Source organism: Apus apus, chromosome 6 (assembly GCF_020740795.1).
Source record: "Apus apus isolate bApuApu2 chromosome 6, bApuApu2.pri.cur, whole genome shotgun sequence".
Taxonomy (NCBI): Eukaryota; Metazoa; Chordata; class Aves; order Apodiformes; family Apodidae; genus Apus; species Apus apus.
Window position 1 is genome coordinate 12,073,598 of NC_067287.1, and position 15,351 is coordinate 12,088,948.

A 15,351-nucleotide genomic window follows, 5' to 3' on the forward strand; every position below is an offset into this window, starting at 1 on the left:
TGTTGTTTGGAAATGCTGTATCATGTAATGCTGTAGAAAGAAGAGGCTAAATTTATGTCTATGCTTTTCCGAATAGGGGCATATCATTTAAGATTAAATTACACCATCGTTTGTGATCACAGACACAATGAGACTCTTGGGAGTAGATACAATATCAAGTGATTCTGGTTTCTGTTTGCATCTTTCAACCAGAGCAATAGTAAGACAGCTTGGGTGTCTTGGTGTAAAAGTGCAACTTAAACCTTTCCAGTGTTACTGTTTTGCTGATGTTCAGGGGGTTATCTTAAATTTCTAAATACCATGTGCTTTTGAAACTGGATATAGAAGACGTCATTGCTTCTAATATTGAGTTAGTCAATGACTGACATAGTCACATTAATGTTTAAAAGGGATCTGAAAATATTGAAACTCCTCTACTGAAAGGACGTTTCTAGATATATTAGTAGGTTGACAAATGCTGAGCATTGGTAAGTTTTTGCATATCACAAGCAGCTTCCAAAATTCAAAGCAGCGGCACTGCCATGGTTTCTTCTAAAATTAAAGGTCACCTTCAGTCTCCAGAAAAGTAGGTGCAGCTTATTAGAACAAGAGTTCACGCACATCTGAGTGGAGATTTGGGCCTACAGAGTCTTTGATCTTTTTTGATTTTTAGCTCTTGGTGTTTACAGATAAAGAAACTTTGCAGGCAGTTGTAATTTGAAACAGAAAAGAGAAAGAAAAATCTCTGGAGGGAAGATGGTAAAGATAGTTTGATACCACTAGCAGCAGCTTGTTGTATTATAAAGTTGTGAAAGATAAGCTTCTATGCAACAAGGCTGTGCTTCTACAGTGAAAGCAGAGTTTCTTTTATGTTTAATATTTATGTTAAAAATAGAACTAACATGAATGAAATAATAGGATTGTAAATTAAATTAGAAGAACTTGGTATCTCACATTTTGGTAAGCTTTGGTCACATGTATCCTTAGCTCTACATGATGTCAAAGCAAGATTTTACATTGTTTATATGAATTCCAAGAATCAAAACATACACTGTTAATGTTTTCTCACAGGGAAATTTCATGTTGCTACATGAGAACCTTTTTAAAGAGAAGCAGCAACCTAAAACAAACATTAAACTCACTTCTGTTTGTTTTACCCGTGCTGAAAGAAACTGAATGAAGCAAACCGGTGGAATAGCTATGATTTTTGTTAAATATTCATTCCTATAATAATGGCAATCCTTGAATCTAATACCCTGATTGTGTTGGTTATTGTGCAGTTCAGAAACTGTTCTTGAGATTCACATGCTGGGTCTCTCTGGCTTTATTCAATTCAATAATTTATGTAATTTAAAAAATACTTCTATTCTTTTAAAGTATAATTTCATTCTGACAATTATATCTCTAATTGACTCAGTCATTAACCCTAATTTGTATCTTACGTGGTATAATAGTGAACAAAGTCATGTGTACTTAAATCATAGCCCCTTTGTGGATCAAATTCAAAAGGCTCACTTGTATTATTGACTATTTATTACAATGGCTTATGGGAAAAGCATAATTTAAAAATACCATAGACTGTTATTGGCTATTGACTACAATAGCTTATGGCAAAATGGTGAATGTTAGAAGATTTAGATTATTTTGTTGCTGTCATTTTCAAGTTCTTGTGATTAGTTTGCAGGATAGGACAACAACGTCATAAATGGTTACAGTTTCTGACAGTGCATTTTGCATAGCGTATTCATCAATTTAAGAGTAGTGCATTCAGGTTTGCTACTAACAAGGAGTAGAAAAAGAAACAGAAATAAACTTTACTTACAACATGAACAAATTCTCCTTTTTTTTCTTAGAGATACAGATGTTAGTTTCCTGATGTGCCAGTTCTGTTACTTTCAAACATAATACTGTAGTAGTACTACATTTTATATTAAATTTCCTATCTATTAGGAAATATTCTGAGAAGTGTATGTTAGTGCAGGTGGGGTATTGGGAAGAAGTGGCTTTGCTGCTAAATTTCCTCAGCAGCAGGTGAGTGTAATTTACACCCCATAAAGACAGAAGGGGGGAATTGTAGCAGCCTAGCTTAAGGAATAGCAGTCTCTCCTGCTTTATAGTGAGTGGAAGGTTTCGGTCAAAGACTATAGTCTTTTCATTCAAAATAAAATTGAGTGCCATTTATCCAACAAGTGCTGCAATTTCATTGTGCTTCACTTTGCTTTCAGCAATTTTGCTAATAAGAAGTTCACAAAGTTAATTGGAAATACATTTAGTATTGACTTCTGTCAGTTGTCCTGATGGACATTTTCCTGAGCTTGGGGGGTGGGACCAGAAGGAGGTATTGCAAATGGCAGAAGATGCAGGCAGGAGCTGTAAAGACAAGGAGGGAAAGAAAAACATTTCTTCTCCTAAAGGAGACCAGAGGATCTGAGGCCATTCAACATCCAGTTAGATGAAAATCAAGGCAACTGCTTTCTAGAAGTGCACTACTGGATGGGAGGAGAAGAGATGCCAGGCAAAAGCTGGCCAGGGGTTCAGGAAGTGCTTTCTAGGAAGAGCCCTAGGGGATTTAAGAAGGAATTTCATAAATGTATGCTTGAGATGATGTGCTGTCATTTAGAGCAGGGACAGGAAGTCCCTCCCAGTGCTATCTTCTGGGCTTAGCATCTTACTCCACCCCTAAGAAGTCTGGCAGCTATTTCCTTTTCTGTATCAGAAGGACAGTTTGAGGGTGTTGCTGATGCTCTTACTTCATGTCTTGAGTCACTCAAGCTTCCTGCGAGAAGAACTATAAGATGCTCAGCCCTGCTGCAGCAGGACTTGGAAGTGAGTGAAATACAAATTCCTGCTTTGGCCTCTTTTTCTTTTGTTCCCCTCCCTCTGCAGTAGCAGACGCGGAGGGCGAGGTCGGATGTGCTGACTTCAGGCTGCCAGAGTAACCTTCAGGTGACAGTCTTACCAGTTCAGAGATGTGTTGGACTGGTCTGTCCTGAGACACTCCATCCAACTACTACGTATCCTTCAGTAGCCAAAATATTTATGCAAATCTAGGTTAGATACCCTCCTCCAGGCTGTGCTACATCTGCAGTATTGACATTCACCAAGTCAAAAATAATAGTAACTGCAAGAACTGGTCAGGAAGTAACAGCTAGATGTTGATACACTGTATCCTGAGAGCTGCCGTCTATATTTGAACGCCTTCTGTTTGCCCAGAGCAGCCTGATTACAGTGCATAACGCTGTAATCGCATGCAGATTTTTTAAAGTTGTTTTTTAATTTACATAGTTAATGTACTGTGAAATCATTAAGTCTGACCTCCAAACCAAGTCACTTCTCTTTGGTTTGGGGAGTTTCCCCATCCTTCTCCATACCTTCTCTTTTCCTACTCCTAGTAACTCGATAGTTAAGATTTTAGAGGTTAGTGGATTTTTTTTTAGTGGCCTGGCTGGTCTGTCTTAATGTTTGCAAAATATTTTTTTTTCTTGTAACTTTTTTTTTTTTTAAGAAATAAGGGTGATGAAGCATTACAGATTTGCAAGAAAAACAATTTGATGATGCTTGCACAAAATATATTACTGGGCTTTCCTTGTACTCCCTCTTTTATAAAATAATTTTAATACCTCTCAATTAAATATCATAATTAAGCAGCAGGGTGTTTTGGCAGAAGCCAGCTACCACACACTAATGAACTCTTCTAATTTGCTAAATTATTTTAAATGAATCCAGTACATTTAGCTTCTTAATGACAGTACACTTCTTAACAACTTCGATCAAGTCCACTTTTCAGCAGGCTGCCTGCTGTGCTAAACTCTTTATTCACAAACCCCACTCAGTTTTTCAGAAAAATTGTTAATCAGAAGCATTTTCTCTCTTAGAAGCAAAGTCTACTGTAAAATACTTAATTCATCACTTTTCTTTTACCTGCCCTCAGTGCTGAAGTCTGGACAAGACTTCATATTTGACAACATTTTATGTAAAGATGACTGGAGAGCTTTGGTTTTTTAATTGGAAGGTCTCTATTTTGCATATGTTACCTTTCTAAAAAAACACCTTTCTTTTCTGCCAATTTTGTAAGCTGTCACAGTTACAAAACTTGAGCTATAACTTGTTTCAGTTTTTCAGTTCTTGATTGGATTCTATACATGCCTTGTGTAAAGTCAAAACATGAGACAAATTATTCCTGCTTCCTATTGTGCTGGGAAGCCACATCATTTGCTAACCCTGATGGAAAGAACTAATTTAACAGCATTCCTTTTCTCTTTTGGATCAGAGTACAACTGAGAAAATGAAGACTTCAACAGAGATTTTCAAAGGGCACATGCATTTCTATTCTCTCCTGCTACCAAATCTCCCAATGGAATTTGATGTCTAATGCCCAAGAAGTGCCATGGACATTTTGTTTCTTTGCAACACATTTTATTGATATGCCTTGTACTTCTACAAATTCTTCTGTCCAAACTATATGCCTGTATATGTGCCATACAACCTCAGGTTTTGCCTAGGAATCAATTACTGTCAGTTTCAGGTTAGGAAACACTGAAAAGCAAGAGCCCAGCTGAAGAGATCCTGGTGAAGCTTTGATAACAATAACTAAGGAAAATATTTATTGTTGTTGTTGTTGTTGTTGTTGTAAAGTACAGGGTTTTCTGCTAATCTGTCTTTCAAGAGGTATCTTCAGATGTTACTTTTAATAACCTTTTACCACTCCTACAGTTTACAGGTCCATCAGAAATCTCTGTTGGTCATAAGCAGAGTTCTCCAAATTATCATAATATCTAATTGGTGTAGTATATGATATTTACCTTTATCCCATGCCTTTTCTCTAACAAGCATTTAGATATGCATGACTGGCTCAAACCAGGACATTGACAAACATTATGGGGAAATAATTGTGTTTAGCTAGCTGCAGGTCTCCCCAAAGAATATATAAACCTGAATCAAGACACTTGAAGATTCTTTGCACAAAATTGGCAAGACTCCCCATTTGTCTTTGCAAAAAAAAAAAAAAACAACCAACACAACCCTAATGATCATTTATCTGATGCTGTACATTTTCTGAAACGTTTCAAACTTCACTGCTGATTATATCATGTATATTGTATGTGATTATCAGCATCAGGAAGATATGTTCTCATTTAACAGTGATTTTATTACTGTTTGAAGATAGGAGTGATTAGCATCTTCCTAAGACAGAGGGTGCTCTTTCATTGTCTCTAAACTTTAGGGGGAAATAGATTTAAAACTGAATAAAGTGTCGTGACATGACAAAACTCTCCAGCTAATGTTCTGTAGAGGCAAGGCTATTTAGCCTGATTGTGGTTTTTTTGTTTTGTTTGGCATTGATACCAACTCTCCCCAGTAGCTTGAGCTCTGAGCTTCCCACTGTAGAGTTACTGTGGTTAAAACCACACCTTTCAACAGCACAATATGGATGTGGAAATTACGTTAGAAAGCCACACAGAATCAACAGTTGACTTCACTGAGCCTTCCTGTCTCTTCCAGTACAATTTCTGCTTTTTTAACACATCCCAACTGTTGACTGAAGTTACAGGATAAACCTGAAGCTTTTGCAATAAAACTCAGCTTTACAAAATCCTCCCAAGAAGTGCCACCAATTGCATTTCTTTGGATTTGCATCCTCTAAAATAATTAAATGTATTGCCCTTAAAAAAAAAAACAACAAACAACCCACGCAATTGAGTAGTCAGTAGACAGCCATGTGGTGATAAACTTAGCCTAATTTCATTTTTATGAGTTGGGAAATCTGAGGAGTATCTAAGGCCAGCCAGCTCCTGCATCCTGAAAGCCACCTCTACGATATTATAATTACACTGGTTAAAGATAGAAGTTTTATAGATCCTCCTCGGAGTGTTCAGATCTGGACTGAGTCTTGTCTTAGTCTTTGAATAGCATCACTGCAAAAAACCATGCTGAGCTTTAGCCTCTTCCCATGCTACAGCCAGCTCCTGGTAGCTGCACCAGCACCTCTGTTGTGTCTGCACATGTCTTTCTGCCTTCTCTGGATTTGCTCCCTTTAGGTATGCTAACCTATTGCTCAGAAACCCCCAGAGCCTCCTGCTGGGCATAGGAAAGACCATATGGGAAGACATAAGGTCCCTGTGAGGACCTTATGTCCTGCTTGTGCTAGCTGCTGGAGCTCAAGACTGAAGGCCAAGTGTCGGAGACATCTCTGTGTCACAGCAACACCATCCTGTCAAGTGTTGCTCTGCATATGAGAGGAAACGTGGGAAATAAAGCAAACCCCAAACTCCCTCCTGTCATCACCCTTGAGAAAGGGAAGCCGTTAAAAATTTATATTCCGTGAAGATAGAATATTGGAGGTCTTTAGTTTTAAAGCTTCAAGATGGAGTTTCCATGAGTTAAAGGAGAGAGGGATTCAGTTTCCTTGGAAGTCCATAAGAGAAGGACCCCTCAACTAGGTAGGATACCCCAACCATGATACCTCTTACTGAATTTGTGTGGAAACAGCAGCTTAATTTAGAAAACTAAAAGAGTCCAGCTATGCTGGAGTATAAACCCTGTGAAAAGAAGGGGGACTCACAGAAGTTACCAGACATACATGGCATACAGCATGCACAGGGCTCCTCTTATTCCTGCCATCTACCTTTCAGCATAGATATATTTATTTTAAGCTGTTACGTTTGAAACAATCCAAAATAAACCTTCTTGGTGACCTTATTCCTGGTGGGTCTTCTGTGTTTCACCCAGGTGGTCATGCTGGGCTGCCCCATGCGGGACTGGCTGGTTCTTCACCACCTGTCCTACCACCCATGCCTGGGGAGGAGTGAGAGGCAAAATTAGCACCCAGCAGTAAAGGGAATTTTCTTGTCCTGTATTGATTTAACCCATCACGCATGCCAAACCATAATTTGACCCCTCAATAGAGTGACTGAATTGGTTTGTTTGTTTTTAATGAGCTGCTTGGAGTCATGGGGGAACCATACCTATCGATTTGCTATTATATGTGTTATATGGATGCAAATTCTGGATGAGTTAACTTCAATAGAGGTTAAAATAATAAATGTTTTGGTGGTTTTTGTTTTTTTTTTTTTATGATTTGAAGTTGTAGTCCACTGCTTCAGCTCAATGGAGTTGTTAGTTTAAAAAAAATAAAATAAAAAAAACCCAGGTTTTTCTTCTCAATATGTCCCTGAAGGAAAGTTGTTCTGAAAGCACCAAGTTTATTCCAGGTTGCCAGCATTTCAGCTTGACAGTTTCAGAGGGGCACATAAATCTTTAAACAGCAAAGGAGTAAATGGAAATCTTGGGTTAGTTCAGTTCTTGGATTGGTACAATTTCCTTTTTCTAAAATTCTGTAGATGAGAAGAAATTTTAAAACTTTTTTTTAATACCTGCTGTTTGGGTTAGGCTGTTCCTTGGTTTACATCAAGTGCACAGGAACCTGCTTTGCTATCTCTGACAATGAACTAGACTTCTTGGAGAGAATCCCATGCAGAAAGACTATTACTCATAAAAGTTATGTTCTCTAAACTGTAGATGTTGTTTATAAGGTTTTTTTTATTGTCAGCCTAATTCTAAACAATGTGGCTAGAGTGCTTTATTGACTAAGCTATATGTGAAAATTCTAAGCACCTGCCTGTTTTTATTTGTTACATTTTGGGTGCCAATACACTACTTTAATTTACTGTAAGGATGTTCTTTCAGTGTTTGTAGTAGAACTTTGACTTCAAAAAAATCTACAAATATAAGAGAAATATCAACCATAAACAGAGGAGGTGTTAGTCCTGAATGTTTTCTGTGCTGTGGGAGATGGTTGATATCACTTCATGTATCGTAAATCATCTCTCTACAGCTGTTTTTTTCTTTACATAGGTGAAGATGTCAAACCGTTTACTCCTGAGAAAACCAAGGAAATTGTGATGTCTCTACAGCAACCTGCAGTCTTCTGTAACATGGTTGGTGACTGGCCAGCCCTTCACTGGAATGCAAAACACCTTTCTGCGGTGTTGGGTGGAAAGAAAATCCAGTTTAGGATAGGCCTGAAGACAGTGGATTTAGGTGAGACTGAGGTGGGTGGGTGTTACATGTCACAACTATCTTTTTTAAGTTCTGCAATCCTCTGCCTCTCTGTTATTACTCGTCACTCTAATGTGTTGCTTTTCACCACAGGCTTTGTTTTTAGGACCTGGGATTTGGCCAAGAGTAGAACTCTCCTTTCTTGCATGTTTATTCTTAGTAGGAAGTCTGGTGGGGAACACTAACGTATAAGACTCAAGCTTCTCTGTTTTCTTGCTTTGTAGTGTGTGGTTTTGGTCGTGGTCTTGTACAGGATTCAGTTGTTCACATGAGCTGAGTTTATGTGAGTGCATTAAAAACTGGCTAATCACAGTCTATCTTGGTTTTTTATCTGTAAAATTCTCACCTTTCTCCAGAGGTTTTATAGGACTGTGATGGTTTTCAACACATTAAGGTCATGTGATGAAAGATGCTATGGAAGTATAAAGCTTTAAGAAAATCATTTGACACCAATACAATAATTTCACCTCTAACCCTCCAGGATTCACTCAGAAATCTAGGAACATGCCATGGGAAAATGAGAATCTTTGCACTTGATTTTAAATACTACAGCTTCATTTCTGTCTGTAGCCACACAATTCTTGTCAGAGTCACAGAGTTTCATACCAGGGAGGGAAGACACAGGAAATATGCCCCAAGGTGGCAACCTGATATCCGCTTTAGAGGTTATGCATTGCTTTGTTCATGCCCTGTACATCAGTTGCCCTCCCAGCCACATACCAAAATATATCTTGCCAGACACTTTCTCCCTTTTGTCTAAAGGTTTGTCTAACAAGCCCAGCTCTTAAAAAATGTTCACTATAAGTCATGGGTTTTTAGACCTCACCTAGCTATTCTTCCTGCACTCTTCTAACCTTCTGTTGGACTACCTCTTTCTTGGAATGCAGGATCTGCACAAATACTCCAGATGAGGGTCTGCCAGTTCCTATGAAAGTGGTAGGATTATATCACATTGTCTTACTTAACAGCACTGTGTGGGATTTTCCTTCTTCACAGCATCACGACCATATTATTTCCTGTTCAATTTTTGCAAGACAAGTGATGAAACAGAAGCGTTAAAAGGAAAATGCTTGGCATTTTAGGATTTCAAAGCATTTTGCCAGCATGGATTCATGATTCCTATGCCATTCTTAGGGAAACTGATGTTTATTCACTTTCTACAGATGGCATAACTGAGGTATAGAATTATTAAGTTGGCAGACATCTTCACAGCAGTGTCTTTGTAGGTATCAGGCAGTTCTTGCACTACATGTAAAAGCCTTCCCGTTGCCAAGGGGGAGGCCATTGCATTTATACGACATTTTCCTTGCTACCTTGTTAATGGATCTCACTTGTGATATTCAAGGCTTACCAGGTAGAAGAATAGTTTAGGTCCTAGTCTCTATTCATTAGTAGGGACTTTTTCAGAGCCAGCTGGGTATACCAACTAGGAAAGCTTCTGATGGGATTGATGGATAGATAAACAATGATGGTATCAACTAAGTAGATAAGAGTCATCACTTAACAATAACTTGTAGTCTCTAGGGGTATAAAGCGGATTTAAATTGGAATTTGTGTCTTAAAGTTGCAGCTATCTGAATTTTGCTTTTTCCCAAAGGCATCAGTCCCTAGGCAGCAATCAGTTTGTTTCCAGGAACCTCCATTAAATGCTAATGTGAACTAGAAATGTCATCTTCAAGAAGATGAGTAGAGCCTTCAGGGTTTATATTGTAACTGAATAAGACCTGTGATGCTATAACATATTTGCATTGTAAGGATGTATTAGTGAAGCCATTAGCCAAGCCATCTCACTCTGAAATAATGCAATACATTTCCTGTGCCACTGGCATTTGGACGATGGTTGATCTCACTCTTGCATGTTTAACACTGGTTTTCAGTGAGGGCCTCTCTTTCTTACCATTGTTCATGCTAACTTTCTCAGGTGAAAAGGAGGCAGCGATGTGGTTAAAGGAAACAACAGGAGAATACAACTAAAATTATATTGATCTCTCTGAATATTCCTACCATGTTTACAATAGATTAATTGCTTCAAGAATAGATGGGCCCAGTCCTTCCACTGAGCCAGAAACGGAAAGAAACTGTTCTCCTGCTTGTAGGTATACTTTGGTGTGATACTGAAATGACTGCCTCAGAGCTTGTGAAATTATTTAAACCACAAGGTTCATCTGGAAGATAAAAAATTATTTGAGACCTCTTACTGTGACAACTTCTCATCTTTCTTTAGCGCTACATCTGCAGCCTGGGTGGGGATTCCCAAACTGAAGATTCCTTAATATAAAAAAGTGGGAACTGCAAATGGTGCAACTTGATGGGAGTTGCTTGGATGTTATATTTGCTTTTCTTGCTGATTTTGAACTTCCTGAGGCATATAAATGTGGAAGGCACATTTGAAGTATGGAAAATAGGGAAGCTAGCAGTATTATTTGTGGGAATTGTTTGTACCTACCTAAGGTTGTGTGTTTGTTAGTATTCTGTTGGATTACACAAGTTAAATAGTATGTGTCCATAGGAGGGGAAAAATATCATCAGAGGATTAAGCATCAAGAGAGGTAAGATGCCTCCAGAGAATACCATTATTCATTACAAGAACAGCAAACGTGCTATTAATCAGGAAATCCCTACTCAACTAGTTCCAGCCATACTAAAAGATTTATTTTTCTGAGGGGGTGTAAAGGGTGGGCAGCAGCTACAGAAGTTGAGTTTCTGGCAGAGAAAATGCATCATTATAGCCCATCTATCTGATGAGTACCTGGAGCACACCCACAATTACAAAGGAAGAAGAAAGCTTACACAAAACTGATTTCCTTTTGCAGACAGTTCTTATTTTGAGCATTTTCTTTGGTTCTGTAGTAAAATGAATAAACAATGAGTTTACTGTGAAGAAGCTGGAGAGAACAAGAGGCTGTCACGCTGATCAGTTATGAGTCACAAGAGCTGCTGGACAGAGTTGATGCTGTCAGATATGCAGTTGGAGAGAACTGGGCTGCAACCTGGACATCTGCCCAAGAGGTTCTGCCACTAAGGACAGCAAAAGGATTCAAGCCTCTGAGGTTTGATACAGAGAGAGGCTGCAAAGGTGGCTGCAGGCTCAGTAATTGAAATTACAGTACAGTACAAATACCAAATGCTGAATAAATGTTGCATATTGAGGTGGTTATTGAAGTTGGATGTGGATGGCCAGGTTTTTTTGGGTTTTGAGTGTGCCTGTGCTTTGTTACAGGATTAAAAGGCTATTCCTTGCTTGGATTATTAGTTTAAATAATTTTAATTCCCCAGCAGATGTGAGTAGATATTTGATTTTCTTTTAAGTTTAAAGAAATGGTGGAGATATTTTGCTTATATTCTTACTGGGGCCTTAGGGTATTTTCTAAGGCTTTATCCTTTTTTTTTCCCTACATTTCCCTTAGTATACATTGCAAACATTGTTTTTCTTAGTAGAACAGAATTTGGTGTCTGTCAGGACCAGACTTTAAGTAAGGAGAGGGGCTGCTTCCTCCATAAAGCACTTCTTCCTTTTCTCCTTCCCTCCAGTTTCAATCTGTGGCATTAGGTGGGAGGGAGGAGGACTGTCATGCCTTCAGATCCCATGTCATCAGACAGAACTGGTAACTTCAACAGATGTGGCTTACTCTACAATTTATCAATTAAAAAACACCTTCAGCTTTTAGTCATTAAGTATTAACAAACTGATTAATAATCTTCTTGCTTTCAGCTGCCCATTGCTAACATTTTCACCCTCGTTACACCTACAAATCCATTTAAGCCATGTCTAGGTTGCCCAAATACATTTTTATTACTATTTATTTTTCCATAAGCACCCATGCCTTAGCACTGAACAAGTTATAAATTAAACCAAAAACCCTGCCCTGAGGAGATTCTGCCCTAGAAGATAGTCTTGCCTTTCAGAGTTGGATTTTTTTTTAAATGAAGCTCAGAGTGAAATATACTGGGGGAGAAAGAGCATATTTCTTTCCTTTAAAGCACTTCCTCCTGAGTTATCTTGGAAAATAGGCAGTGTCCTAAGCACTGTTTGTTCTCATCAGAATAATGCAGATATTGAGCCACCTTCAGCAATGCTTGTATCTTTTATCTAATGTTTCCATCAGATCATGTTTTAGTAAAATGATATGCATGGCATTAGTGACTGTGTCAGGAGGGGACATTGGACTGCAACTCAGGCATGGACTCAGATACAGGAGGTTTGTTACTGCAGGCCATCTTTGTCCCTGGTCTGCAGTTCTTAGGTCAGGAGCCCTTCTACTGCAGAGAGCCAGGTTGTGGGCTGCTGAATAGTGGGGCTTATCTGACATTGTTAGTTAATGAATTTGATAGTGAGGGGAAGGAAAACCACTACCTAGGCTGCATCAATGGAAAATAGGAAAAAGATAACGATAAAGGTTTGTAAAAGCTGTTCTCGTGCCCGAGGGGAGTAAGAACAAATGTATGAGACTCTATGGGAATTGCTGCAATAACAAAATGAGTGTGGTAAAGAACAAAGAGCTGCTGCTGCACAACAGTGAAAGGATCCCATTGCTGAGCTGCTCCATGCAAGTTACACAAGGTTAAACTGCAGCTCAGCCATTGTCATTTATGCAGGCTGCAGTAAATTTTTTCCAAGTAGTAGTTATAGGTTTGTTTGGTTTGGTTTTTTTGTTTTGTTTTGTTTTGTTTTAACATTGGAAATGCCTCTTTGAAGCTGGCACAGTTATCAGCTGTAGGAAATTAAAATCTCTGATTAACCACAATTAAAGTACACTGTGATGTGAGTTATCTTGTAGGCCTTCCAAGTGACCTGGCCTTGAGCTGAAAGGCTGTATCAGTCAGTCTGACCAAAGCATGATGGGAGCAAAACATTGCTGGTAAATACTTTTCATGTCTGCCAAGGAACACTGCAATATGCTTTTGCCAGTCCCAAATGAAAAATAAGGACATACAGCATTTTAAATGGATCATTGGCACACATGTGGCTCCATAATTTCCTTCCTACGCTTTACTGTGCCGATTTGGTTATTGCTTTAGGGAAAGATGAACATGACCATCTACATAAATCCGTGGTGACAAAATAAAAGGGACAGAAATACTTGTGTGCACATTTGCAGCTCACACTTAAGGGAGATGAAGCAAAGGACAGGCTCTCAGTTGTTCAGGGAATTTGGGGATACTATTGAGCTCTTGTGCTGAAGGGTGCCTGGCACATGAACAACAGCAGCTGTTGGTGTGCTTTTACCTCATAGCAAGTTCAAGGCAGCAGCCATTCCCTTAAACCTTAGTGAAAATGCAATACTCTCAGACTTTAATTATGAGTTAAGTGATGAGAACCATTCTATTGACCAGAGTCAAACCACCTAGTCCCATTTCATACCTTATGTTGCTTTTAACCAGAGCAGAGAGAGAAACTACATACTATTTTTTATTGGTTCTGTGCTTAATGGTCACGTCATGTTTGGCTTTTCTTTTGTTGCTCTAGTTCCCCAGTTTGAAACCAAGTGTAGCTACGTGAAGGCTACACTTGAAGAGTTTTTGGCCTGGACCTGTGGGCAGCCTTCTTGTCTCTCTGGACCATTCAGTTCTTACGAGTACTCCAAACATTGGGCGTATGCTGACTACAAATACATTGCCAGGATATTTGAAGACAAGCCAGAAATATTCCAGGTAAATATTAATATTATCTCTTCCTAGTTTGATGATGGCAAATTATCTAGTGTAGCTTCTGAAACCTCTACTGCTATCCCCTCTCTGCTTCTTTGGCCATTTATTTTAAAATCTTGAAATAAAAACCACTGGCTCTCAGGCTAATGGAGAATAGTAGCAAGTGGCAGCCATCTAAAATTCTGAGTGTCCTTATATGCTTAAAACCAACACCACAAGCAACAAAAACAACTACCAGACTGGAAGCACTCCCCCTCCCATTTAGCCCAGCATCATTTTGTGTCTGGGCAGGCTTGAGGAGCACCAAGTCATGTGTGTGACCTCTGCAGCTCAACATCTTCCCTGCACCTCTGCTGAAGGTATCTAGATGAGGTGGGGCTTGGGTGTGGAGATGGCAGGCAGCTGGCAGGCCTGGCAAGGTGAAAAATTGAGACCCTGCTGCTGCCCCAGATCCACCTTGCACCCAAAATGCACCCAAACTAACAGCTCTGCTCTGGAGAGAGGGTTTGATGGCATGTATTCACTTGTAGCAACAAGGCTGTCACAGGGTTTTCTCCCCAGCTACAGGAATCTACACTTATTCTTGTTGAACCTCATTAGGTTCCTCTTTGCCCAGCTCTCCGGTCTGTCTAGATCTTGCTGAGCAGCTGCACAGCCTTCAGGTGAATCAGCCAGTACTCCCAGTATCATCAGCAACCTTGCTAAGGATACTCTGTCACTTCATCCAGGTCATTGATGAAGGTGTTTAACAGGACGTGGGTCATGTTCCTTGAACTAAGTTGGGAGCTCCAGGGATATTTCAGGCTTCTCCAGATCTTTGAGTGACTGTTCTTTGGTTCTGCCTTGGTCTTTTTTCTTTCTGCCTCAAAACCCAGCATTTTCTTGTGTTTCATGGGACAAGATAATAGCAGCTCAGAAGACCTGAATATCCTGCTGCTTCATTCAGTCAATAAAAACGCACCTGAAGGAAACCACCATTTTCCAATTCCTTCTTCCCTTTGCCCCCATTCCAGAGAAAAAAAAATGAGTCTTCAGGAATTGCATTTCTGTCATGCCACAACCTCATCACCTGACTGATAACAAGCAACAGATTGTCCTGCAATTTTAGAACAGACACACGTAATGGTTATGCTGTGGATTTTACTTTTTTTTTTAAAGCAGAATCTGGGAAGGAAAAAAACTGCTGGTGTTATGCAAGCAAATATGGTGTGTGTCATCTGCTAGTTTCACAGGCATGGAAGTGAAATGCATCCATCAGTTCCAGACTCATACGGCTTTTGAAACACTGCTCCACGATTTATACCAGCCAAAAGAGATCTTTGTAGAAATCCTCTTCCATGCTTGTGTGCATTTGATGATAACCCCTTTTTTTTCTTTTTTAGATGTTATTTAGATTTACGTAAGGTGATCTGAAGGGGAAATGAAGGCCAACTGCACTGTTATTTATAGTGATTAATAGAGCCAGTTAGAAGTTGTTTGAAATTTATATTGCACTGTTTATCATTTACAGTTGTATGGGCTAAGGTAATGATTCCATTATTCTAATCTATGACCAGTATCTAGCATCTTACATTTTTTTGTTCAGTTGATATTTCATCACAGAATTGGAAATATAAATCAGAAGCAAGATATATGCTTGAAGTTTAAATAGAAACGAGACCTTTT

General features: G+C 39.1%; 1 protein-coding gene across 5 annotated transcripts in view; it reads left to right on the forward strand.

Annotated features, from left to right (window-relative positions):
- Positions 1 to 15,351, forward strand: part of HSPBAP1 (HSPB1 associated protein 1) — a 36,348-nt gene that overhangs the window by 4,397 nt on the left and 16,600 nt on the right. For 2 of the 5 annotated variants that reach the window (XM_051624239.1, XM_051624242.1), the window contains exons 2-3: positions 7,834 to 8,019; positions 13,505 to 13,689. In XM_051624239.1, coding sequence (XP_051480199.1) covers positions 7,834 to 8,019; positions 13,505 to 13,689 — 371 coding nt within the window. Of the gene's footprint in view, positions 1 to 3,471; positions 8,020 to 13,504; positions 13,690 to 15,351 lie in introns of those variants that run through there. The other 3 variants (XM_051624241.1, XM_051624238.1, XM_051624240.1) reach the window with 3 other exon arrangements.